This window comes from Podarcis vaucheri (assembly GCF_965113315.1).
Source record: "Podarcis vaucheri genome assembly, chromosome: 1".
NCBI classification, from domain to species: Eukaryota; Metazoa; Chordata; class Lepidosauria; order Squamata; family Lacertidae; genus Podarcis; species Podarcis vaucheri.
Window position 1 is genome coordinate 95,092,834 of NC_138759.1, and position 27,564 is coordinate 95,120,397.

A 27,564-nucleotide genomic window follows, 5' to 3' on the forward strand; every position below is an offset into this window, starting at 1 on the left:
TTCATTATAGTAATTATAGAAAAATAAGTGATTGCTACAAAAGAATCTTTCAGTAATTTAAGTGCTCATTTGTGAACAACAGCAAAACTGCTGTCCCTACTGAACCCTATTTGTGCTTTTAGAGTGACAAGTGACTACATTCAAGTTGTTGCTGTCAATGTGAAATAAAGCCATTTTCTTTGCTGGTATTAATGGAGATGAAAATCCTACTCCAAATTGTTAACGTCTTTTCATGTTTGTCTTGAGGTAGTTTGCAGTAGTATGGCCCAGTTGTCTTTTGACAGTGGTTATGGCAGAATTCTTCTAGCAGGGCCAGTACCATACATTTTGCTGCCTGAGGTTGAAGGACAAGGTGGTCCTTCTGCCCAATTCCACACCCGCAGTCTGCCTGGATTGGCAGTTGAATCTTACTCTGACACTGCTAATGGGACAATATATTCCACTGTATCTGAGGGCAGGGAACTACCTTAGGAGGTGCAGAGTAGGCTAGCTTATTTGACGCAGGAGGCGTGCTGCTCCTCAGGCTCTGCCATCTGAGGCAGTTGCTTCACTCTGCCTAATGACAGAGCCAGCCCTGGCTTCTGGTGTCATTAATTCATCATAACTGTTTACATGACCACTATTACTACATGACCCTGGCTTTTGACACTTGAGCTATACCCACCTTACTTTTGAGATTGTAAGTTGTTTAAAAATGTTCTTAACATTGTGTTTTAATTGTTGCCATGCACCCTGGGACTTTAGGGTGAAGGGCAAGATGATGATGATAATAATAAAAAATTAGCAGCAGTGACACTAAACTTTAAAGTGGTTTGTATTGCCAAGCACGCTCACATGGTTTGAAGCCATACAGCTTCACTGGTGGTAGTAACTGCTATAATTTCAGGGTAATAACTTCCATGTGTGGAAATAGAACACTGATTGTCCTGTGAGTGAGCACACGACTAATAAGAAGAAAAACTGACAATAAGACACTTGACACTCCATGTATATACCATCTTCCTGCTCAGTAAGTATGTTTCTGGTATTGCCTTCTCAAGGACTTCTCAAGGACTTTCACTTGCAGAACAAGGCTTTCCCTCTTCTCTCCCCACTACACAACCCCTATGTCCCTGAATTTGGCTTTGAGGGGGTCAGGAGAATCCCTAGAACCGTGGGGGGGGGGAAGAGAGGAGGAATTGTTCTGTCTACCAAGTAAGAATGCTTATGCAAATGGAACAATCGGAAGAGCACAATGTTGAAATCCACCTGAAACCTTTGTGACATTGAAAGTAGGGCATTGTTTTTGTTATGCGGGAGACAGCTTATGGTTCTCGTTATAGCTCAGTGCTTTCAGGTTCCCCATAGGCATCTGGTTGGCCAGTGGGAGAATAGGATGCTGGACTAGATGGAACATTGACCTGATCTATTCTCATGTTCTTCAATGAAAATTAACTTATAACCAGAAGGAAAGGCTAGCTGCTATTATGTTAACGGGTTGTGTTCTTTGGTAATGCTGAGCATTCAGTGCCTGTTTCTTGCCTAAAGCTCTAGTCACAGTGAACTGTTTTGCACAGCATGGTAAAGCAAACTATGGCTTAGTAAGGCTGCTCAAACATGTAGGTTCTGGGAGCTCTCAGCCACTTTTCTCCTCCTTAGTCATTTTTACTATAGTGCTTTGTAGATCTAAGTCAAGGTTTGGCATAGTGTGCAATCCCAACTAGGCCTTGGGGCTAAGCTCTCTCCCCACTAACCATGGTATGTAGCCAAGAACTAGTCTTGCAACAGTAAAAAAGGACCAGGGAAGAACAAAGTTCCTTACTGGAGGCATACACATTTGCATGGTCTCACTAAGCCATAGTTTAACTTACCATGTCATGTGATCCAGATCAGTGCAATGGAAGAATTGAGTGCCAGGTCAGTCTCACTTTGAACTGGCCTTTGTTTCCCTTGTGTTGGATGGGTGGGATGAGCCCTTGGCAACCCAGGTTAGGCAGATAAAGTGAACAATGGGGGCAGGTTGTTACCATCAACTGCTCCATGATTCTCTGAAATGGCAATACAGTGATACCTTGGGTTACATACGCTTCAGGTTACATACGCTTCAGGTTACAGACACCGCTAACCCAGAAATATTACCTCGGGTTAAGAACTTTGCTTCAGGATGAGAACAGAAATCGTGCTCTGGCGGTGTGGCAGCAGCAGGAGGCTCCATTAGCTAAAGTGGAGCTTCAGGTTAAGAACAGTTTCAGGTTAAGTACGGACCTCCGGAACAAATTAAGTACTTAACCCAAGGTACCACTGTATACAGAGAGGGGAGATGACCAGCTTGAAAAGTGTGCTAGAGACTCTTGCATACTCCTTCCAGCACAGCCAGTTCTATAGACCAAAGCTACACAGGGATTAAAAATAAAGGAATGAATAATTTTGAATCTCATCAGTACTGTGGAATATCCAAATTTAAAAGACAGGTTCACATTGATTTCCAGTAAGCATCGTCAGATTCAGTTAGCTGTAGTTCTTACTGCACTTGGGAACCAGCAGTCCTTCACAGTGTAATGCAAACATTGTTCTATATTTCAATACAAAGCAAGAGAAAAAAGCAATCTTGAAAAGTTTATTTTGCATCAGATTTGTTCCTTCAATTCCAGATATATAAATATGTCCAGCATATAATGTTTGCCTGTATTACAAATTGTGTGCTGTGTTCCTACAGTACCTTCTGCGCAGCTTCAGGGCAGAGAGTAGAAATGATGGAGAGCTGTTGGAAGACAGAACCGTGAGGGCCATGTAGTTTGTGATGTGGCCCCTAAGAGAGACTGCTGCTCTCAGGAGGATGCTGTTGCTGCCCGGCTAGGGTTATTGTATTTGAAACAGTGAAAATCCAGACAGAAAAGTTATTGAGCTTTTTAAAGTTTTGCCCAAAAGCAGCAGTGCCAGCATGAACTGCCATAAGTCCGGATTTTCCCGGACATTCAGCCAGATAAATGGCAACCCTAGCTGAACAACTTCTGGACATGGAATGGGGAGGGGGAGTACCATCTTGTCCTTTGCCTCAGACAGCCCTCATCAGCTTTCTGTTAAAAACATTCTTGTTTAGACAAGCCTCCCCAGATGCTTAGTAAGTGGAGCTAATTTTAATCTATTTTAAGATCATATTTTTTGTATGATTTAAAGTATGCTTGCAAATTTTTCTTGATTCCCTCCCCCCATCAATTTTTAAACTCCTTTGAGGGTGTGTTTTTTTACAATCAAATGGTGTATAAATTTTATGAAATAATAAATAAATAATGAAGTAATGAAATAGCTAGGAATAGTGTTCTCCACTTGACCTCTGCTCTAATTTCCTTTCTCCTTGGACACTCTGGTCACCCCAGTCTGTGATAGTTTGTTCCTGATACCACCCACTGGGGTTTACCGCTCCACTTTCATCTCTCATGGGATGCCTTCCAGCTGCCTTTTCTCCTTCCCTGGGTTCTCCTTGGTCCAGCTCTGCCTCCATCCTCTGCCATCTTCACAGCTGCAGCAGTTCAAGAGGTCTGGACTGGGCAGTGAGCTAACTTCCCCAGTATCTTCCATGGATGGGGAAGTAGATCACCACATCATGGTCTGCAGCAATACTCAGCAGTCCTTTACAAGCACATGTGTGACATTCTCATATACCCAGCGCAACCAGATTTATTGCCTCTTAAATCAATCCTTTTTCATTTGAAGAGCAGTGTTGTGAAGGTTATTGAGATGTTGGTCCAGTAAACGACATTTATCTATCCTTCCAGGTGGTGCCATAAGAAGGGAGAAAACAGAATGCAGCAGGAGGGGTAAAAGGGAAAGGCCAAGTTTAATATATTCAGTATTAAGCAGTAGCTGTGAAAAGGGTTGTGTAGTTGTGCCCATCTTACTTAGGAGGAGGAAGTAGCAGCTGTCATAGCAACTGCACTTCTTATCCTCCCTGCCAATCCAGATTGAGAGAGGCACAAAGCATTGACCTCCCTGAATTGGTTACATTTGCCGTCAATGATGTCGTCACAGCGCTAAATCTCAGTAGCTGTTTGGCCTTATGATGTCATCACATTCACATCATTTTCTGTGATTGGCTGGATTGCATTTTGGGGGATAATAAAGCTAGGGTCAGGGGGAAGACACTTTTTTAAAAAAAGAATTGAAACAGGTAGTGAACAGTGTGGATGAACTGCCAATAAGGCAAAATTTTGGGAGGCGTCTGTCAGGCACGAAATTTGGGGACCTTTTTATTGTTCTTGCCAAAGTCTCCCGCTGTGCAAAAAAATGTTCACCCATGAACATTGAGTGGCACCTTAATTTTAAGATAATTGTTTAAGTTTTTTAATTTTTTATTTATACTTAATCATAACAGGAAATGCATGTGTTTCAAATGAATAAAAGTGTGTTGCTTGAAATATGGTGAAGGATGCTGCCTATTATGCCTTTCCTGGATGGCACCTTTACAGTTCACAGTGTCTTTCTTTTCTCTGTTTGCTCCCTCTGCAAGTGGTGAGTGAAGTTCCTTCTGAAGGCACACCTGTTTATATAGAAATGTTTAGGATCAGTAAATATGCTGTCATACCAGATCAGACTATCATTTGTCTGTCTAGGATGGGCCACTCTGATTGACAGTGGTCCAAGTAAAGGTCTTTCCTGTCACCTACTAGCCGATCCTTTTATTTAAATTAGAAATGTCAGGAATTGAATATGGGATCATCTGCATTCAAAGCATGTGCTCTACCAATAAACCATGGCTCTGAAGTGAGGCCTTTGTGCTCAGGGGCAGATTTTGCAATGACTGGAGCCCACCGGCAGCCTCAGATATTCCTGGAGTATAACCAGGCAAATGTCAGTGCAGCATAGCCTCTCAGGCTGTACTGCCGAATCAGGAAGATCAACCAAAGCTGATTGTTATTGTGGAATTCTTGCTTATCTATCTATTTCAATCTTCTTTTCCTGTAAGAACTCAAAGTGACTTGCAATAAAATAATAAATGCAAGTTCATAATACAAAAATGCAACAAAACTCATTTTTTAAAAGCAATAATAAAAAGTCAGGCTGATTTGCCATTTTCTATCACTGCTGCAGAAGGAAAGTCTTATAATTGCCATTGTCCTCCAAAGTGCTCCCTAAAAGAACCACATCTTGACAAAGTAATGAAAAGTACACAAAGATGTAGCGAGGTGGACTTCCCTGGGGAGGGCATTCCACAATGTTGCTGCCATAATTGGGAAGGCTCTGCCCCTTGCATTCACCCACCAAAGCTCAGTTCTCCTGGTACCTGGAGCAGGCTTGACTGGAGAGCTCGGGAGACTGGACACAGTGTATGGAGCTCGCTATGTTAAGCAGGCCAGGAACATGACAGAGACTAGAATTAGGATGTTGTTCACATCGGAGGTGACACAGGAACACATGGCAAAACAAGCAACGACTGGAAGTTAGAAAACTAACAGTCTTGTGGCACCTGAAAGACTAAGATTTATTATGACATAAGCTTATAGCTTCTGACCGTAAATCTTGTTCTCATAAGGCAAATGTAGTGTGTGTGGGGGAGCTTTTATGAGAATTCAGAATATGCTAATTAAGAGGAGGGGAGCATTTATTGGGGAAGTCTATTTATTTATTTATTAGGGAGAGTGCTGTTGCACACATGTACTGCTTGTGGTCTTCCAATAGGCGTCTGGTTGGAGCAAAAAGCTGCGCTAGATGAGCCTTTGGTCTGCTCCAGCAAGGTTATTCCTATATTCTTAATTACCTCTAATTTATCGCTCAAGCACTTATTATTTATTGAGCGGCAGCATCTATGTACATGGCACTTTATAAAGTAGCATTAGCAAAATTAGCCAGTTCCTTGCTCACCAGCAGCTTACATTCTCGATTTCAACAATGGAGGAGGGAAGGGGGTAGTTTAGAGGGGGTATATCACCCCAGTCTTGTCTTTTGATCATGTCTTTACAATGGTTCTCCACAACAGCCAGTCATGCTACCAACCACTGGTTGGATTCTCTTCTCCAGACAACAGTTTTTGAGATATGAAAGGTGTGTCCAACTCTACAGCCAGGGCAACTGTTACTAAATAGTACAAGGCAGTTTGGATACTGCTGCAAGAAGCAAATGTTTGATCCCATCTCACAACCTCTAAACCTTTCTGTGATGTCTAAATATTTTTGTGGGCATGGGTGGGTGTTATACTTCTGAAGCCATTGTAATAAATACTGGTAGATGCTCCAGCTGGGTACAAATACCTGACAACCCCTGAAGGTATCCAAGTGCTTTAGAAATCTAACAGTAGATTTTTTTACAATGGCACACATTACTGACCTGAACGGAGCAAGATTAGCATAAAACACAGAAAAACCAGAGTCTGTTATGATGTTACACTATCCAGTGTCACTCCGTCCTGTGTAAATATGTATGCATCTTTCCAACTAGTACTTATATGGAGTCTTTTGGGACAGAGTACTTATAGTACTTCCAAGTGCTTCCATCATGTAATCCTGGCCTGGCTGAGCTACAGAGGCACCTTCCCCCACCCTCATAAAAATATTGATCTCCACTGTCTAAACGCATCATCTTGGGATGATGTCTAAACGCATCATCTTGGGAGCCTTTAGGAGGCAGAAATTCACTCACTTGATATAGAAAGGGAAGGAAGTGAGTGGAAATGGGCAGAACAAGTGATGCAGAGTGTTGATGCCACAGGCAGCTCTTCTTATGAATTCTAAGCTGCAAAGCTGCTACCTTGGAAGTATGGGGGGGAGTGACTTGTTGGAAACATGGTATTTTCACTCCCTTTCTCTTTCCACTTCCTCTCTCACACAAACCTTTGCGGGCATCTTTAGAAATGGAACTTCAGGTCCTATTCTGGAAACTGTCAAGCCCCCTAATTATTGTTTGGAAACCAACTGATACAACAGTCTGCAACAATTACCAAAGTGACGTCTGTGGAGCCGCTCTCCTGCCGCCTCCCTCCACCTCTCGCTCTCTGAAATTCAACAGGAGCCAGTTCCCTGCCCTTTTCTTAGCTAGACACCCCCCTCCCGTCGCTCTCCCTGGCTGCCCACCGTGGATTTCCTTGCACACCTGAACCTTGCCCAGCTCTTACACCCTCTTGTTTGCTTGTTACTCTTCCGGTTAAGTAGGAAAGGATTTTAATTGCTGCTTCTATAATGAGAGGGCAAGCGGAGGTGAATCATCAGAGGATGGAAAGGGTGGGGAGGGGGAGAGGAGCTTAGGTGGGCTAAAGAAAGAAAGAGAAAGAAAGGCAGGCAGGCAGCGATGACAGGGAAGGTGGCCCGAGCGAACTACAGGGATTGAGGCGAGGGGAAGAGAGAGAGGAAGCCCCTTTGATCTTCGCCCAGGGCACTTCCCCTCTCCCTCAAGCGCACGCGACCCTCTCTTTTCCTTTACGCGGCTCGTCGCCTCCCAGCTTTTCCTGCCTCCTTTCAGGAAGTCCTGCCAAAGCTGCTTTGCAACAATGAGGATTAAAAAAAGAGATGGGGGTGTTGTCGTGCGGGGGGACGGGTGGGTGGTAGCGGTGGCGCCCGGGGAAAACTGAGCTGTCATCTCTGTGTATATCCCTACCTCGGGTGGGTGGGTTTTTGTTTGTTTAGCTGGGTGGGTGGGGGGAGAGTATCACGCGTGGAACAAATAGGAGAAGGGGGATCGCCGGCAAAAGCTGAGGAGGAGGAGGAGGAGGAGGTGTGGTGGGTGGGGGAGAGAGAGAGAGAACGATCAGAGAGCAGGTCTGAACAATAGAGAGGAGAGGGGGCGGGCGCAGCGTGAGGCGCTACTGGTGTGTGTGTACACGCCTTTGGGGTAAGAAGAGGAGGCGGAGGAGGCGGGGACCCCCCCCCCCGAGGACAGGCAGGAGTAGCCGAAGATCCCAGCAGACCCCCTGGCAGGGATGGGGCTCGCCCGGGCTGGCTGCTGCTGAAGGCTCCTCCATCCCTCCCCTCCCTGCTTTCTCTTCCCTACACGCCCTCCCTCCCCTCCCCCTCCCTCCTCCTGGCCTGTGTGTGTGTGTCTCCTCTCTCTCTCTCGCCCCTCTCCTCTCCTCTCCTCCTCCTCCTCCTCCTCCCCAATTCACTGGATGTTACCCAGCCGCCGGGATCGTTGCTGTTGCTGCTGCCGTGCCTGCTGCTGCTGAGCCCCCTGCTTCTCCTCCCCGAGCCCAGCCATGAACCCCGCCGAGGGGGCAGCGGAGGAAGGGGCAGTTCCCGATTCCGAGGTGGATGCCTTTTTCCGAACAGGTAAAGAGCAGAGGGGCGGCGGCGGCGGCGGCTGGTTGGGGAGACAGGCTGGGCTGCCAGCGCCCCGGCGAGACCTGGAGGCGAGATTTGGTGATGTGTGTGGTGTGTTTATATCTCGGGTGATGGTTTACGTTGCGGAGCGTGTGGTGTTGGAGTCCCTTTGTTTTGAGGGAAGCAGGGGGAGGGTATTTTTTTTGGGGGGGAGGAGGGCTCCCCTAAGGAAAGGGATCCCCAATTGATCCCCTCCTCGGATTCATTGCCTCGTTTTCCGCCCTACATTGTTCCCCCACACCAGTAATTATTGGACAAAAATAAAAACCCACCACCACAAACCAAACCCACTTATCGTCTCCTCTGTATATATATCCCAACCCCCCCCTGCCCTCCCCCCGCCGCTCCTCTGGCACGACAGACAGACACTTTCGAGGGAGAAGCCGCTGTCTCCAGGCACAACGATGCTTTTTGTGCGCTGGGCTTTGGGTTGCTTCCACGGATCTGGAAGGGGGGAAGGGGGCAAACTGTTGGCTGTCAGTCCGTTGTACGAGGCAAAGCAGACTGATGTTTCGCTCTCCGTCCTGCTGGTCTCATCCCATATATATATGGGATGAAACCTATATATGTTGAGTTTCCTGGGCTTCATGGCTAGTGGTTCATCCGTATTATACAGCATATAACCCACAATGCTGCGTTTCGCTTTTCGCACAGGAACGGGGCGATCTTCGATCACTTTTGGGAAACCTGAGAGCAGGCTTGGTTGCAACCCATCCACTACACGCACACACCCCTCCAGATCGCCCGCTGTACTTCAGGCTCTTTAAAGCATCACGAAATCTTCCCCAACCTACAGCCTTAAGTCGAACGAGAGGCTGAATGATGGTGTGTGCCTGTTGTGTAGACTAGGAGAGATGCTGGCTTCTTAAATACGCCTTTAAAGCTTGGCTGGTGTACAGGTTGGGTCTGGCGATGGAGCCAGAGGCTTAGATATTAGCCATCTTTGAGCTGCTGCCTCAATCTATGGTACCTCGCTGGATGAGTAAGGAGAGTGAGGATCGTGGGTGGGGAGGAGAGTATTCAGGGAGCATAATTAGTTATTGTGGAACCTATTTGACCCCCCTCTCCACCTCCCTATTCTGCAGGTAACAAATCTGTGCTTTTAGTCGAGATGGCATGTTTGAAATTGCACCAAGGTCCCTATTTTTGTTTGCACATCTTAGTGCTATGTGTCTCCCTTTGATTATCCCTGATGAAATCTTTGCATAAACCCCCTCCTTGGCTCCAGGCTCCGCTTGTGCACTGTGTTAGCCAACCAACCAGTGTGTGTAGCTGTGGGTGTTTGCATTCATATGTGCGTGAAGACCTCGCTGGTGTGGATTTTTGGTTTTCAGCAAGGTATAGGCTTTTCTGCTGTGAACTTTCCAGGCAAAGTCTTTCAGTAGGTGATTTTAGAGGGCATGTCACGATGTAATTCAGTGTCCTGGGGATTGGTGTTTGCTCTCTGGTTTCAGAGGAGGGTACTAACATAACAGCAGAAGTTTGAATACAAGCAGCTGCGCCTACATCAGAAGAGAGCATGAGGGGGGAGGGGGGTTGTGAAACTTGCATGTACACAGGAGAGCCCTATATGTTTGGTCTTAAATTCTGTTCTTAGCTCTGATGAAAGTTTAAGAAAAAAAACCCCACCTCACAGTCCTCCAGTGTTTTCCAATTCCACTAGCAGAACTTCCATGGGGAGGGGGAGAATTACAGGCAACTTGGCAGAGCCTTAATTAAGGATAAAGGTAAAGGATTAAATGCTCCCTTTAGATGGAGGCTTGACCCTTCCAGACCGAGGCTGTTTTTTACTCCTGCAACTACAGCTGCTTTGCTTTTCCAGCTGCCTCTCTCTCCTGCTTTGGTTCAGCCCTGATCATCAGTCACGCGGAGTGTTCCTCCAGCCACAGCAGAACAATCGCATCATCGCCCAAACTTTTCAAGAAGTTTATTCCTGCAGATCCATGACAGGCCCCCTGGCTGCCCTCCATGGAAGGCTGCACCCCATTTATGTGAATATGCTTTGATCTCAGAGGATAAGTATAATAAGGTCTGGCTGTGTGTATATCTCAGGAGCCACACGGTGCTGATGGATATTTGCCTGTTGATACCTTAAGAAGGCTACAAGCAAAGCAATTATAGATTTCTCATAGCCCTCTGGTGTGCAAGTGCCTTTGGGCTGTGCATGGTTTAATGGACGCTATTAAAACAATTTTCTCTAGCCCAGCCACCCCCCACTCCATGCCTTTATTTCTACAGACTGTTGGCTTTTCATTCAAAAGTTATTTATGAGTGTGTGTTTAGGTAACTACTCAGTGACACTTCTTCTGCAAGAAATGCTACTAAAAATAATGTTCTGATCAGATGTTTCCTTTTCTGACTGCTCTGCCAGAAATTCTATACCAAAATAATCTTGATTATAATCCTGTTTAGGTGCCCCATGGATTTCCTGGAAGGTTTCTTGGCATTCATATCCATTGATGTTTGAGAAGCTTCTCCTTCCATTGCACTTTTGTACATGCTCTGATTTAGTTTCACACAAGAATTTGTTATTAATTCATAGATGCAAAAAAGTATCATTTGTTTGTAATGATAAGTTAACAGGCAGACTTTTAAATTAATACAAAGAATCATGAACAACAGCAAGTGAGTGTGAAAGACAGATCTAGGCATTTGGCTGTGGGCCCAAGCATGGCAAAATCAAATCTCTTCTTATTGGAAAAAATTCCATTTATCTAGGGAGACTTCTTGTTCTGTTGGCTCTTTGCTTTGTGTATGCTTGTGTTCTGAGTGCTTAGAGTTGCCGTTCTCAGTGTTAATAGATACCAGAAAATGGAAGGGGGAGGAGATGCTAGCAGTCAACATAGTATTCAAGGAAGTAACTCTAGTACAGCGAGCATTCATAAACAACTAAATGCTGTGTTTTAATCCAGAAACAATAACCTCTGCACTGAAAATTTCCACTGGTGCAGTTAGAAAAGACTGTGGCTCATTGCTCTATAGCACCATAGTTAGTTTTTAAGTGAAGTCTTAGTTATAGTTTGCCAACTCTTTCATGATCAGGGACCACCTTGTTCTCCAGATAGTGCTCTGAGGGATGGCAGGATATGTTGCTCTTGGAGATGCACAAACATCCTACTCCTCCCCCAAAATGCACTTTTGTAAGTGCTCATATCAGATGCTTGCAAAGGTCCAAGGGTGCCCATGAAGTGCCCACCACAAGCTCTTCCTCCCCCTTCCTCTGCTCCAAGCTGCAGAAACTTAACTTTGAGCTGGGAGAAAGCTGAAGTGGCAGGTAGTCCCAAGCCCCAGCAGAACATCTTTTCCTGCTGGGAATCTTAGTTTTGTAGTCCAAGTCACTGGGGTGTGTGTGTTTTATTGGGCCTTTGAAGTGCTTGCCACAGCATCTTCTGCCACTTTTTACCTGTTCCGAAGAAAAGTTTATGGACTTTGGGGCAAGGAAAGTGAGAGGTGGCAGCAGCTTGCAGGCTCAAAGCAAGCACAGATTTGCTGGTCTTACTTAAAGAAGGCTTCTAACAGAAAGTTTCCCATTGGTGAAAGTGGGCAGAGGAAAGTTTTCCTTCATCTCTCATAATAACAGAACCCAGCCACCCAGTAAAACTGAATGGTGGAAAATTCAGGACAGGCACGAAGGAACTTTTCCACACAACACATGGTTCACATAGCAATGTGGAGTTTGCTACCACAAGATGTAGTAATGGCCAAGAACTTGGACAGCTTTAAAGTCGGATTAGACAAAGTCATGCAGGATCAAGCTATAATTGGCTAATAGTCATGATGGCTGTCTATAGCTTCTGGTATCAGAAGCAGTGCCTAAGAATACCAGTGTACAAGTGGGAGTGGGAGTGCTGTTGTGGACTTCCCAGTGCGTAGCGTGGGGGGTGCAGGGGGGGCTGGCCGCACCGGGCGCAACATCTGGGGTTTAGGGTTAGGGGGCGCAAATCCACGGGTTAGGGGGCGCAAATTACTTGCCTTGCCCCGGGTGCTGACAACCCACGCTACGCCACTGGAACTTCCTGTAGACATCTGGTTGGCAACAGAGGTAATGATGCTGGACTTGATGGGCCTTTGGTCTGATCCACCAGTCTTCTTTTTATGCTCTTAATTTATGGAGCACATGCACTCTGGCACAGTAAAAATTCAAACAAGTATGTACATTGGCATATGTGAAATACAGAATTAGGGACATAACAGTGTAGCATGGAATATATTTAATTTGCACAATTTGAAAACCCGATTCTTTTCCTTCTGAGTGAAACTCTGGAAAAAAGGAAACTCCCCCCCCCCTTACAAGTGAAACATTTTATCAGACCCTTGATTAAAGTTTGGGAGAGACCAGATAAAATTACTTTTGGGGTCACATCTGGCACTATCTCTGCTAGCTGGCCAGTCCATAGGGGATGATGAAAAGACCAAGAAGGTGTAGCAACAAACAGCTTCCTTGTATCTTCTCAATGAGCCCATCTGAAGTACATTTTGTTGTTGCAGATTAATCCACTTACTGATTCTTTCAGTTGCCATTCTGGTCCAGGATATATTCTCAGCATAATTTATAGCTTGCTGTTTACTCATCAGTGCCAGATTAAACCCTGGGGAGGCCCCATGGCAGTCGAAATCTCTCCCCACCCTTGCAAACGTATCTCCTGATAAGTTTTTTATTTTACCAGCCAACAATTTTAATAAACCAAGAGCTGGTGCTCCTAAAAGGCATGGGGCTCATAGGCTGGTGGCTGCTCTGCCTTTTTGGTAATGTGGCTCTGTTACTCATTACACATAGTCACGAATAGAGCACTCTGAAATTCTACATAAATGTAACATTCTCCACAGCCAGTGATATTGAAAGTCACCAATATATCTAGGAGAATCAACAGGATTGCAATCTCCTCCCTCTCTCTTTTCTGATCCTGGTCATCCACCACCAGGGTGACCAAGGCAGTTTCTATCCCATAGCTAGGCCAGAAACTGGACAGAAATGGATCCAGGTATTGAGTATTACCTATAATTCCATCTTTTCCAGCACCTTATTTTAAAAAGTGGTGCATTGTATACTGGGAAATAATGGCTCACATGAGCTGGACCTAAATTTTTAAGAGAATTAGAACCACCACTTCTTTCAAGACAGCAGGACCTTACTTTCTCTCAAGGAAACATTAACCACACCTAAGAATCAAGTTGATTGCCCACCTTTGACTGCTTTATGAGGGAAGTGTAAGGATCTAAAGAACATGTGAGAGCTCTCAAGCCTCCAAGCAATTTGTCCCTCGGTCTAGAAAAGCTAAGAAGTAGGCATCACAAGCTGACCGGATGGTGTTCTAGCTACATTAATTTCTGACTCAAACAACTGTAAAGTTCCATCGCTGTCACCTGACCCTTTTAACTGGAGTTTCAAGGATTCAATCTGGGACTTTGAACCTGTATGCAAAGCATGTGCTGTACTACTGAGTGCTGATAGGCCCTTCCTAGTGACTTTCCAAGGTCCCTGGCAGAGGCCTTTTCTATACCGATCCTTTTGTCTAAACTGGAAATGCCAAGGAGCTTGTAGATGCAAGGCACATGCTCTATGAGCTACAGCCACCACCCATTAACTTTCCATTAGGCTTCCATAATGACTGTGTCACTCTTAAAAAATAAATAAGTAGTTTAGCTGCCTTCTGATTTGCCAGTCTGAGAGTCACATTCACCCTGCATTCTCCCCTGTTGACCTTAGCTAGAAACTGACCTGCAAGAGCTGCTGTTTAGTGTTGTTCTGGGTTCCCACTGTGCAGTACTAGGAGGGCCCTCAAGAGCCCTGTTATCCAGCTCTACCTGACAGTAGGGTGATATCTTATGTATGGCAAAAAAAGAGAGAGAAAATGAATAATAAAAAGAGAACTGAAGCAGCACAGATTTCTGTAAAATTGACATGCTCTAAATTCAGGGTTTCACAAAGTTGGGTATCCAGCTGTTTTTGGACTACAGTTCCCATCACCCCGACCACTGGTCCTTCTAACTAGGGATGATGGAAGTTGTAGTCCAGCAACAGCTGGAGACCCAAGTTTGGGAAACCCTATGTCTAATTTAGATGTACAAATTTGGAAATAACAGTTATACTTTCAGTAGAAATATAGTACATCTCGCCATAGTGGGGAAGCCTGTGACCTGGTTGCCTGCTCAGTCTTGACAGTCAACTTCAGCATCCTCTTGCCCTCAGTGACTAACCAGATGCCCATGGGAAGCCCACAAGCAGGACTTGAGTGCAATAGGCCTTTCCCACTGTTGTTCTACAACAACAACTGGTATTCAGAAGCAAGGTACCTTTGATTCTGGAAGTAGTATATAAGCATAATGATTAGTAGCTATTGATAGCCTTATCCCCTATGAAATTTAACAGCTTGTGGCCCCATGTTCCACCAGTTGCTGACCACTTTAAATTATATTTTTGCATGTGTTTAATTCTGCTTTTTATTCACAAGACGTAGAAGAATTGAAGCTTGGGTATATAAGGATATATTAACCACACTCTTTTTATGTGAGTTTTAGGTTTTCCAGTTGTTTTGGCTGTTCCCTAGGCGTCTTGGATTAATAGGGGTTGTATATAGTTTCCCATTTGTGAAACAAAATATAAATTACTTTGTTGACTGTACCAAAAAGGAAGTTGTGTGTATACATTAAAAAAAGGAGGGTGGCCTTTCTAGCAATACTTTTTACTACAATAAAAGATCTGTGGGGAAATATATTTTTTCCGTGTATTTCAAGAATTCCTTAACAACACCTTGGTGAAAACAGACAAAGGAATCCTTTGTCTAAATTAAATATTTATAAAGGAGAAGTGACAGAACAATACAATGCAAATTCCCAAATGCCAGGAAAGAGCAATTATTAGTTCTATCCATACAGAGTGGGGGGAGGGTATTGATTTCTAAAATTACTATTCTATTGTGTAGCTTGAACATTGGTTATATTTAATATGGTAGGATATGTTATCTGTTCCTGATATCCTTCTACTTTTTTTTTTTTTTTAAAAAGGCAATGAATTATTCTGTCTCTGTGGCTCCCTCTCTCCTTTCCATCTACTGGTGTGTCAGACTTTTGTTATTGCTCATTTGTGCACAAGTGACTGGCAGTTCTATCACTAAACAAGTTAAAAATGAATGATTGGCAGTGGACAAGCTGTTTGATCAATAGAGGCTCTTGAAATTATGTCTGCAAAGGAGTTCCTTGAGGCTGAGGAACTATACGGCTCTTAATAGGACATAGACATTGAATCAATCTGTTTGTCTCCGTTGGTAGACAATGCTTTTCATGATGTCTTTACTTTCTTGCTTTCAGACTTCATAAATGGTCAACCTCCATGATGTGCATAAATCAATGAGGCTGAGATGCAGAGTAGATTGTCATAATTTGCCAAGGAATCCCAATGTTGACTTTAACATTGTGGCAGTTTTGTCCTACCAGATTACTAGTCAGGAGCAGATACTGCCTGTTGTAGCTGGAAAAAAATGATGGTTGTTTGTTGTCATCTGGCTATATAGCTAACATACATTAATTCAAGGTGAATCATAGAATTGTACATTTGGAAGTGACCCCAAAGGTCATTTAGTCTGACCCCCTGCAATACAGGAATCTCAACTAAAGCATTCATGACAGATGGCCATCCAACCTCTGCTTAAAAACCTCCAAGAGGGAAAGTCCACCAGCTCCCGTGGAAGTCTGTTCCACTGTCAAGCAGCTCTTACTGTCAGAAAGTTATTCCTGATGTTTAGGTCAGGGGATGGTATTCTTCTTTGTCAGCATTACATTGGAAGGTGGTTGAATGCTATCACTGAGGATGAATGTGGGTAATAATTTACAAAAAAGGGGGGATTAGATATGAAACCTGCCAGTGCCCCCCTTTTACTAGGTGACTGAGCATGGTCAATGAATATGCATACCAATGATAATGGGATCTTGTAGAAGAACCTCTCACCACCAATATATGTTAAATTGCAGATTGTCTGCTGACAAGACCATGTGCATACAGCAGTATTAACAACAACAGCAATAACATAATTTTATTACCATCCCTGAAGGTGATGGAGTGGGTCACAATTTAAAATACATTAAAAACAGTATAAAACAAACTACAATCACTAGAATAGGGTGAATCCTAAAAATGCACATATCAAATTCGTCAAGAACATAATAGCTACCACTAGCTGTTTCTGACCATGGAGGGATATAGGAACACATTTAAAAGTGTAAGTTTGGTTTTCAGTGGAGAAATGGTTGCACACCTTTCAAGAGAGAGGACCCATTGTAGGGAAATTTGGGACAGGTGTGTGGGGCCTCTTGCAAGCACCTAGGAGCCATGATGAAGTATTTTGTTGCTTCAGCTGCTATGACTTATAGTTCCAATGAAGTTTCAGTATAGATACAGAGCTGCAATTTTACCAAAGTACTATGACACATGCTTGTACAGTAACCATTGGTATTTATGAACATATGAAAGGAAAATACTTTTGGAGGGCTAGGGTTTATTAACCCAATTTTCCCTGTAATTTATTACTTGAAACATCAGCACGGCTGAGGGCCAAATGAGAAGCATTTGTGCCCATATTTTATTTGGATGAAGGTCCTGCATTCAATACTATGGTGAATAAACAATTCTCTTGTTCTGTAGTATGGAGCAGACCAGTATGAAACCTCATGGAATTCAGTGTTTTACTAGAGAGTGGTCTTGAAAGTGGAACATTCCAAAAAACCTCTTCAGCAAAGGAAGGAAAGTGAGCAAACACATCAAACTAAAATGTTATGTTTTACTAAATGCAACTATAAAATGTAATGATGGAACTGTGTTTTTCTAGTCACCTCCATACCAGGATTCATAGAGGGTGCTATCCAGCCTCCTGTCAGTTTCAGGCTGGAATCCTTTGTGTGCTTACCTGAGAGTTGTTGGCATCCCTCTGTCCTGAGAGACAATGGCGTGTGCCTCTGGGGGCGAAGTCAAACTGCTGGAGAATCACAGCACCTGCTATGGCTGCAGAGACCAGTAAATAATAACTGCTGCCTCCTGTGTTGTTATTGCTGTGTTAGCAGCACTGGTGACCTCTCTGGGGCGCAAGCCTGGGCAGTGTGTATGGAGATCCTGAGCTACCCAGACAACTATACTCCCCTCTCAGCCCTGCTGATGTGGTCCAAAGGAAAGCAGCAGCATTTGACACCAGCTTGGCTGCAGGAGTTGCCTGAGTTACCTGAGAGTAAGCCTCATTTAACTCTGTGGAACTTACATCTGTGTAGCTATGTAAAGGCTCATGGTGCTGGCCATTCATTTACCCCCTCTTACTGGAGAAAATGAGCTATTGAAGTTGGACTCTGTAAGCACAATAATTGAGACAAGAGCTCAGGGATGGCTTCCTAAACATTTCCCAGAAAAGACTTGTGCCCTGTGGCAGGGAAACCTTCATTCAAGTACCATCTGCAGTTTCAAACATTAGGTGGATAGATTTGCTCTCCAGTTCTACCTGTGGAATATGTCTATTGGCAGAGATATTCCTATTCAGTCAAGGTAGCTTTGATCCTAACTTGGCTCAAATGTGGCAACATCAGGCATGTAGAGATCTACTCCTTTTATCTCTGCATCTGACACTTGCAGATAAGAAGTTGCCTGTAATACAAAAACTGAAAATCTCTTTCTGCAGTTTTTGTGCAACTTTTTCTTTTATTTCAGCCGTGGAATAAAGCTGCTGTAATTAGGCATACTGTGCTTTTTTACTCTCATCATGCTTGGCTGAGGATAATGAGAGAAAATTATCTTTAATAATAGCAATTGGTGAGTTGGAGTGCTGTGGTCATTTATATTGCAGAAACAGTCTTTGGTGGGCATGTGTATGGAGGGAAGAGACGTAGGCTTTGCCTCAAAGTGTGAATCAAACAATATTCCTGTAACATGAATATCAGTAGGATGTGGATAGAGTTCCTAACTGGCCCAACTGCTGTGTTTTAAACAGCAGCCTAACAGAGAAATTCATCATGAGAAAACGTCCATGTCGTTTTCTCCCTCCATGTCAGTAAAATATTCACATGTTTAATTTTACATATCAAGATGTGGGGCAGGGAGTTTCAGGGTCAGTACTCGAGGTGCAGTCCACCTGAAATCCTGAATAATGTGATATATTTCTGCTACTATTCCATGCTTTCCGGAAAATGCCAGGTAAGGCTTTCCAGGAATGTTCTGGTCATATGCCGTGCTGGCACAATGGAGGCTGTGGACTCCATATCTAGGATTAGAATCCCCATGCTCACATTGCCATTTGGATGTTCTTAATTAGATGACTCTTCAAGCTTTTATTTTATTTTGAAGTCTCTCTGTCTACATTATTAGCTCCTGCACATCTAGCTAGCATGAGAAAGTGAAAGGAAGTATCATCACATAGCAAGTGAATGACCAAGCTGAAAGTTCTCTGTGGTGGTTCACAGGAGGGTCAAATAAACTTAGCATGCAATGACAGGAGGATTGCCAAACACATGGCAATCCACAACACATGGTTAGTGGTGGGCTGGCATTGATTTGCAGTTTCACAAGTTATGCAGGCGCACTGTGTAGCTTGTATGTCTTTAGTCAGGAATGGTATGGTCCTGGATAAACCAGCACTAATAATAATTGTGATGCAGTGAGATGTGAAATCTATGATTGCATCCAGGGGCAGTGCAGATTGCACAAACTGTTTGCACACAGTTGTGCCCATCTGATGCCAGTCTTGCTGTGCAGCACTAATCAAACAGCTGCATCTGATGTCTAATGGACCCATGGCTTTCCATGGCTTTGTGCTAGTGCAACAAAAGTCTACCCTGAGCTATCCTGCTAAGAAGTAGTATGTCAGAAAACGCTGTGTTCCTTTATGAATTAAAAAAAGATTATATACTTGAATACACACACACACACACACACACACACACACACACACTTGCCCTGTAGGAGAATGGCTCAGGCCTAGTGTGATGCTACTCCTTGTATATTCCAGATATAATATCTTGAATTAAAAACTAAATGGTAAAGAGATCCCCGTGGAATCCCCAAATGTGCAAGAGAAAGGAATCTGACCTGATGTGGTTTAGCTGCTGAAAATAGAATATTCACTGTTAAATATGACTTGGTGATATTCTATGGAGTTGTTGGCACAGATCCTGAGTCCTAGAGTGTCCTGTGGCACTCCTGCTGTTATAATCAGAATTGGCAGCCTACATGCGGACAGCAGCATCGACAGAGAACAATGGTGCCTGATTCTTATTTGTCAGCTTGGACAAAGGGCCTGCTGATGGGTTATGGTGGAAGGGAGAGCATTTCTTTTGTATGATGATACCAGCATGGCAGATGGCTAATTGGACATGATAAACCACTGGGGCAACTAAAAAATGGGATGAGGGGAGGGTGAAAAATGGAGGTCTGTGGGGATTATCAACTCCTGCTCTGACATGTTAAAGAAAAGGAGGAAATTCTCGGTCAAAAGCAGTTGACATTAACTTTTTGTTGGGGGGGTGTATTGTTGTCGCTTGACCATATGTCATCCAGAAAAGGATGGGGAATTGCCTATTGAACTCCTTACTCAGCCTAGCTAATGTGAAAGCGTATTTCATTAGCTGCAAGCAAATCATATTACTGGATGAAAAGGTAAGGAAAGAACATTGTCCCCAGAGATGCCAGTTCAGCTCTTAGTAAAATTAGCAGATCACAGTCTTGTCAGAGAAACGTTCAAGTATTGCACCAAAGAGGACCTAGATGGGGTAGGGGTGGGGGAAAGGACATTGTTGTGCTGGCAATTTCAGTAAAAATAGGGATGAAATCTCTGCCAAAGTCTGAACATTTGATCTGGGTGCAAAAACAAAATAAAAGCATTGATAAAATCAAGGAAGAATTTATATGACCAGCCAGTGCATCTATATATTTCTCACTCATTAAGTTTAGGTTATCAAACCAGGTTTTCAGAGCAGGCCTTAAACTGCCAGGCCTATTTGCTGTGCTAATGATTAATTTATTTGAAATTATGAACTGTCAGGGTTAATCTTGAATTTGTTAAATCTAAGTCATACAGAAATTAATGTTGCTAGGTTCTTGAAGCTGAGAGGAAGACTAGTATATTCAGAGGAATCCTGCCTGTCTCAATTATGAGATGATCTTCTTGATTTCCATGTTGGCAGTAAAGAAGCACTGTAATATAATGTGAAAGCAATTACATCTATTCCTTGTATTAAACAAGTGTATGGACCCTCTGTTGCAGGGGATGAAGTTTGCAGTGTCAGTTGTGTGACTGTAGCTGAGATAACGGCACGGATCAACTTGTGACTGTAGTTGGGTTTCTTGGGTGGTGTAACAGCAGGGACAGATGGGGAGCAGGACTTAAGGGTCACTAACATACAGTAAACCTGTGGCTCAGACAAGAACTGGAAGGGGCGGGAGGCTGGGAATTATTTATTTGCTATTGGTTCAGGAGGAAGCAATGACCAGGATAGTATGGTGTGTCTAGAAAGTAGCTAAGGAATAGTGCATTCTGTGGGTGTTTCCCTCCCACGATTGCAAAACTGAGAAAATGTTGCATTGTCAAGGGGAGTGAGTAAATTTGCTTTGTTCAAGACTACAAAGTTTTAACCGCGAACCATCTGCAGGTGAAAAGATGGCAAAAAGTCTGCAATGTACCAATCAACCAGTGCATTTCCATAAAGGGTCTACTGAGCTTTACCTACTGTTAGCTTCCATATAGATAGAAGGAATAAGAACAAAAGTGGTGAAGTAGGCCTGTCTGAGCCACAAGCAGCCCACACCAGTCATGTAATGTTCTGATATGTGCTTGCCATGCCCTTTTGCAGTCCCAGCAAGAAAACAAAATCCCCAAGAGATTCTCTGTTGGGCTACATTGTACATACTTGATGAACTGCATTCAGCTGGCGAGTCACAAATTGTGTGGATCCAGTCTAAGCTATTTCTCAAATTCATACCTTTCAGTGAGTCGGAGGGGGAAACAGACCTGCTTGAAAGGTCCGCATTCTCCTAGACAACCAACATTTAGAAACATACAATTTCAACGAATACTAGACAGGATACATTTACCCACCTACTCAGTCTTCAGTCATATATGCATCTACTCAGAAGTAAGTTATGGTGAGTTCAATAGGACTTATTCTCAGGTGAGTATAGATAGGACTGCAATGCTAGAAACTTATGGAGCTGATGGGAGTTGCAGTCTAGCAATATCTGGAGGGCTACAGGTCCCCAACCCCTGTGCTAGAGGCTTTTCTGGTAAAGACATGAATTTTGAAGAATGGCAATGATAGTGGCTCTCCCATACAAAAAGTTTTAACACAGCATCCCCTATCCTGGAACCCTTCAGATGTTTGGGGCTATGGTTCCCATCAGCCCCAACCAGCATAGCCATTGGTGTCGGAAGCTGCTGTCCAACAACATCTGGAGGGCACCAGGTTGGCGAAGGCTTCTGTAGGGTAAGATGGGGACTGACTATTAGGGATTGTGATTTTCCAAGGTTGAGAATATAGGAGTGTATGCATATGGTAGAGAGGAACTGGGAGCTAAGACAACGGAGCAGATTGTACTATGCTTAATATATGTTCTGATTGTAGTCATGGCCTCCTATTCAGAGGGATATATCATAAAACAGCTGGCCCTTTTGGAAGTATCTACTGTTGCCTTCATGGCAATTTAAACTGCTTGCTTCATCTTTGAAAAGTGGAGCAGGGAGCTCAGAGAACGATGCTAATAGACTCCATCTGAAGCATTTGGATAAATTCAATCCGAAGGAGCAAGTCAAGCCTAACGGGTGTGAAGTAATGATCTCGTGAGCTTTGAAAGCCTGGACTGACAGCATTTCTACTGGGAAGCAAGGCTGAGCAACCAATTGCAGAAGCCTATTTGGGTATACTTTGCCTCATTCTCCAGATTTTTCTTTTGAACTTTTAAGAGAGAGAGAGAGGGAGTGTCTGCTGTAATTTTATTTTTTAGGGGAGCAGCTGCTTTAGGTACTTCAAAAAGCTGATGCTAGAAATAAAGAAGCAGCATGAATGGATGAGTTATTTTATATCTCTGTGTTGCCCTTTAAACAATAAAGCCAGTGTTACTGATATAATCCAATCATCCTTTTGTACACACTAGAGTCTGGTTTTTCCAAGTTTCTGATAGCTAAGGAAAACTCCCTCCCTGCCTCCAGAATTAAAATTGGAGACATATTCCAGTCTTGCAGCTGAAAAGGAGTATCTGCACGAGTCACTGATCTGGGGATGCCTCCTGATGGGGCAAAGGCCCTCAGCCAAGAGAAGTGAATTTATGCATACTAAGTCAGAGCACCAGCTCAGTTTGCACACTATTGCTACTCAAGACAGCAGCCATTTCCAGCCCTACCTGAAGGATTGTCAGGGATTGATGTTGGGACTTTCTGCATGCAAAAACATATACTTTGCCTCTGAGCTATGACTCTTCCCCTTTCACAGTATGTGACTGTATATTAGGTCAGTCTGTCCATCTGTCTACACTGAATGTCACATGGAAGATGGAGCAAGCTTGTTTTCTCCAGCTCGGGAGACTAGGACCTGAACCAATGGCTTTGAGTTACAAGAAAGGAGATTTCAACTAAACATCAGAAAGAACTTTGTGACAGTAAGAGCTGTTGCCGCCTGGAACAGGCAACTTCATCTGAGAATGAGACATTGTACTACATCTCTGCAACAGGAGTTGCTCATTTTTTTATTTCTCATAGAAACATTTTAATACCACCCTTTGGACCTAATGAGGACCACCAAGGTGTTTTACAATAAGAATTTAATACACTTAAAAGCAAAGCATTAAAACATAAGAGTAAGATATTTTAAAAAACAAACAGACATTGCTGGCAAGCTTAAGATCCACTACAGGCCTGGTGGAATAAAACATCTTAAGCGCTTCCTTAAAAGACAACAGAGAAGGACCAAAATTTTGAATGACCCAGTCCCACTTGATCACAGTTACATAGCAGGATTTCCTGCTTCCAATGGGGATTAACTGGAAGACAGCAAGGCCAGAACCATGATGTTGTGGGCAGGGCTGGTGTCAGGGGTAGGTATTGTCAGATCTCTGCCAAAGCCTACACACTTCAGCTACACACTTCTAGGTTTAAAGTGTTTGGGTTCCAAGTAGTTTGAGTACTAAGCTGTTCGAAAACTGAAGTACCACTGTACTGGGAAATGCTGGGAAATAACCAGGGATATTTTACATGTGTTCTACTTGTCAAGGTAACAAGCAACCTCCTCTGAGAATGAGTAATTGTTCTAAATCTGTGGGTTTTTTTTAGAAAAGTGGCATCTAAAATAGTTTAAATAAGGTCAGCTGGGATCCTATAGGCTTCTCAAGTTATCTGAGCAACAATGCGCCAAATGCTGTAGAATCCACATCTCAACTGATGGCAGTCTTGTCACTATATTGCTGCAAAATTCTGAACGGCGCTTACCTCCGCTTGCATACTGCCTGAGTAAAGTGCCTGTTGCCTGTCTCATTCCATGCAATCATTCAGAGACATAAGGGCAGACTCGCCTGTGTGGGCAGGTGGGTACTTCGGGATCACAGCAGTCTTTATTTAATAGGTTATTTTTTTAATGACATACAAACAGCTCTTTCCTAGTACAGTAGGGTCCAGTGCAGAGTTTGAGGCTGCTGGCTATAGTCAGAGGTAAAAAGTAACTCAAAACAAGAAACTCTGAAGGCATTTTGTAGCTTGGATGGAGTTGATTTTCAACCTCAGTGAAATCAAAAGTATGCTGATACATAGATCTGCAACACTTCTTTTGCTGGGAGACAAATAATAGTTTTAGACATCATGTTTCATTAGGCCTGCTATCAGGTCTGAAGTTCCAGAGCTTCAGCCTCTTTCTTGAGGTCTCCAGGCAAAGGAGTCAAATTTCATGAGCCAGACAGAAGGGAGCAAGACATTAGGACCAATCCCTATATTTCCTCACTGTTCTGAAGAATGAGATAAGAGTGGCAAGCATGTACATAAAATGTGTTTCCCTCATTATCAAGGGGAAATAGCTTATACTTGTAATATTAATTATAGCAAAATCATTTTGGAAATATGCCAGTACCTCATTCAGTTAATTATACCTCTGGAAACCAGAAGGTATTTTCATCTACTCTTTCTGCAGAAAGTTGATTGAGCTATTGCCTAATGTTTTGAGGTTCATGTTGGAAATCTGAGGTGAGATACCCATGTAGAGGAAGTTGCCCCCAGTTCCAGTCACCAGAAGCAGCTTAAGGTCCAAACTAGTTTAATGTTGCAGAAGATAAGGCTTCAGTAATACAGTTCTGGACGTAGATTCACAGCTTGTAGGCTTTGCAAATACATATAGAGATATATTTGACAGAAAGGATCCGGAATCGACGAGATCAAAGATTTACAGAAGATTGGGAGAAGTTTATTCAATATTTGCAAAAACTAAGTGATAACCAGATTACGTTTGTAAGTTTTAAAGAAGCTCTGTGATGTGAAAATGTAACAATAATGAATTGAAAAATAATGAATTGAATCTAATAGTTTTAATAACAAGGGGTAGGAATGTGTTAAAAGTGATAAAATGAAGGAAGCTCAGACAAATTGAGGGAAGTCAAAAATGGAATTAAGATGTAATTAAGAAGCTGAAATGTACAATTTTGTTTTTTGTATTTGTAAACCAATATATATATATATATATATATATATATATATATATATTTGCTTATATATGCAAATACATATAGAGATATATAAAGGTACAAAGTATTTCTGTTGCTCTAGCAATTCAACATGTTATACAGACTCCAACTCACACTTACTCACTGACCCTGGACAGACTGATGACTAATGAACTGACATGCCACTATCACACTGGGCTGATACCATAATATTTGGCTTGGCTGACTTTGTACCTGTTGGAGATAATAATAATAATAATAATAATAATAATAATAATAATAATAATAATGATAATAATAATTTGTATACCACCCTTCTTCTGAATATTACAGGGTGGTTCACAACATAAAAATACAAAATGAGAACACAAAATACATAATGAAATAAAAAGAGAAACAAACTAATAATCCCCTACCCACAAACACATTTAAAATACCATTGAATATTAAATCAGCCAAAGACCTGGTTGTAGTCAAACATTATAGAGAAAACTTCATGGGGTGATTTGTGCTCATGAAGGAAGTTAACCCTTTCTCCATGTTCAGTTACTCCAACACATTTTCTTTAGTCTGTTTGTGATATTGGCTTCCATTTGATGGCATATGTACCAGTATCAGGTGGTACCTTTGTAAGTACCAGGTGAGAGCATTCATGGAGGCAGTGGTAGTGGCATCCCACTGTTATGCGTAAAGAGGGTATTGTGTTGTGCCATGAGCAGGAATGGGATTGTGTTACGAAAAATACTTGACAAACGTTACCATCTCCTCAGTGCCCAATGGATGCCCTGCAGTGAGAGATTATGTATAAAAGAGATTATTGGGTTTATCTGCTGGCTGGTAAAGATTGTAGTCCAGCTATGTTTTAACAAGGAGACATGATTTGAGAGCATGTTATAAAAAAGTTTCTGTATATATCTAACAGGCAGCTGTGTTAAAAGCTAGGATAATGATATCCTGTAGACTTCCAGACTGCAGTGCAAGTAATTCAGCCTCCCATGTCATTACTTTCTTTCTGGAAAGTGAAATATGGATGTCCCCTTTACAGCAGATCATACACAGCAGCCTGAAGCCTTTTTACACTTCAGAGAGAGAGAGAGAGAGAGAGAGAGAGCGCCAATTGCAGCTAATCTATTTTTTCCAAGTTATTTTGGGGAATTGGATTTTACGACCCGGTTTGAACTGGAAATAGACAGTGCAGGCATATTGGACGGGTGGTATTGTAGCTCTGAGTTGGCTGTGCCAGGTGGTGGAGGTTATATGATTCCAGATGCTTTCTTGGAAACATGCAGTGTTAAGCATGAACCTCCACCACCTGGCACGGTCTGAATAACATTCCAGCCAATATTAGGCACTGTGTCAGGCAATTTCCAACTTCATCCTGTTGTTCTTTAAGTACATTAATATTAGTGGTTTTCATGCAAAATGTTCTCTCTCTCTCTCTCTCTCTCTCTCTCTCTGTGTGTGTGTGTGTGTGTAAAGAATGAATATGAACATAAGAAGCTACATAATACTAAATCAGTCTGTTGGTCCTTCCAGCTTAGTACTGTTGCTTCCAGTATTTCAGGCATGGGTCTCTCCCACCCAGCCCTATCTAAAGATGCAAGGCAGATGCTCTACTGCTGAGCCACAGACCTAACCCCAAAACTTCAAAAGATCCTTTGCTGCCCCTCTGAAATAATTTCTATCATGAATTAAGAAGACCTATAGACACGTATGATGTTTTGACTCTTATTTTTAAACTTTATTTCTCTTTTAAGCTTCCATAATGAGTAAGAGACTAAAAGGTGAAATACATTCACTTCTGTATTACGGGAGACTTAAGAATCAGCAGACCTTTCCCCAGTTTACTTCAAAAATGATCATGGTCCCTTAAAGATCCCTTTAAGTGTTCACGAAACCTTAAAGGTAGTCAGAAAGAATGCTTGTGCAAAAGAAACCCTGATCATTCACCCATCTAGCAAAGTAAGGGGACGGGGAAGAGCATAAAATTCCTTACATTTGCTTGAGGACAGAGGAATCAAACTCACCCAGTTTCCCTCTCAGTTATTTTTTTCCTTTGAGCAAGGGCGACAGGGTAGTAGCTGGTATGGGGTGCAAGCAGAATCAAGGGGTGGGGTGGGGCTGCTTTAGGTGGGCTGCACCCACCTTGCTTCTCCCGCTCACCACTTTTTGCAGAGACTACGAAGTGACTATCCATGTACTCATATAAGATTCAGGGTAGTTTTACACGATCGTGATCTGACATGAATTGGTTCCAGCATACGGAAAGCTAGATGGATCAAAGCCATGTCAATCATGTGTCTGGACGGAAATGGAGGAGTGGAGAGCATTCAAAATGGAAAGTTTCGGTACAAACTGGCATCACCTCTGTGCTGGAGGCTGGACAGTCTGAGCCGGATAATTACTCTTCTACATGTGACTTTTCAGCTCTATGGGAAAGGAAACTGGCTCCCTTTTAATGCACCACACTCAAGAAGAAATTACTGCCATCATAAATCTTTTACACCTGAACATTAGACCGAAGCATTAGAGACAAATGTGAAGCCAACAAATGTATTCAGGAATAAACCAGAGCCAAAAAGAGCGTGTTATTCTGCAAGCCCATGAAGACAAAGGCTTTTT

At 43.0% G+C, this 27,564-nt stretch overlaps 1 protein-coding gene across 13 annotated transcripts in view; it reads left to right on the forward strand.

Annotated features, from left to right (window-relative positions):
• KALRN (kalirin RhoGEF kinase) overlaps positions 1-27,564 on the forward strand; it is a 508,727-nt gene that overhangs the window by 13,393 nt on the left and 467,770 nt on the right. For 2 of the 13 annotated variants that reach the window (XM_082234883.1, XM_082234884.1), the window contains exon 1: positions 8,042-8,231. The exons of 9 other annotated variants lie outside the window; for them this stretch is intronic. In XM_082234883.1, coding sequence (XP_082091009.1) covers positions 8,159-8,231 — 73 coding nt within the window. In that variant the 5' untranslated portion in view covers positions 8,042-8,158. Of the gene's footprint in view, positions 1-8,040; positions 8,232-27,564 lie in introns of those variants that run through there. 2 more of the 13 variants (XM_082234881.1, XM_082234891.1) reach the window with 2 other exon arrangements.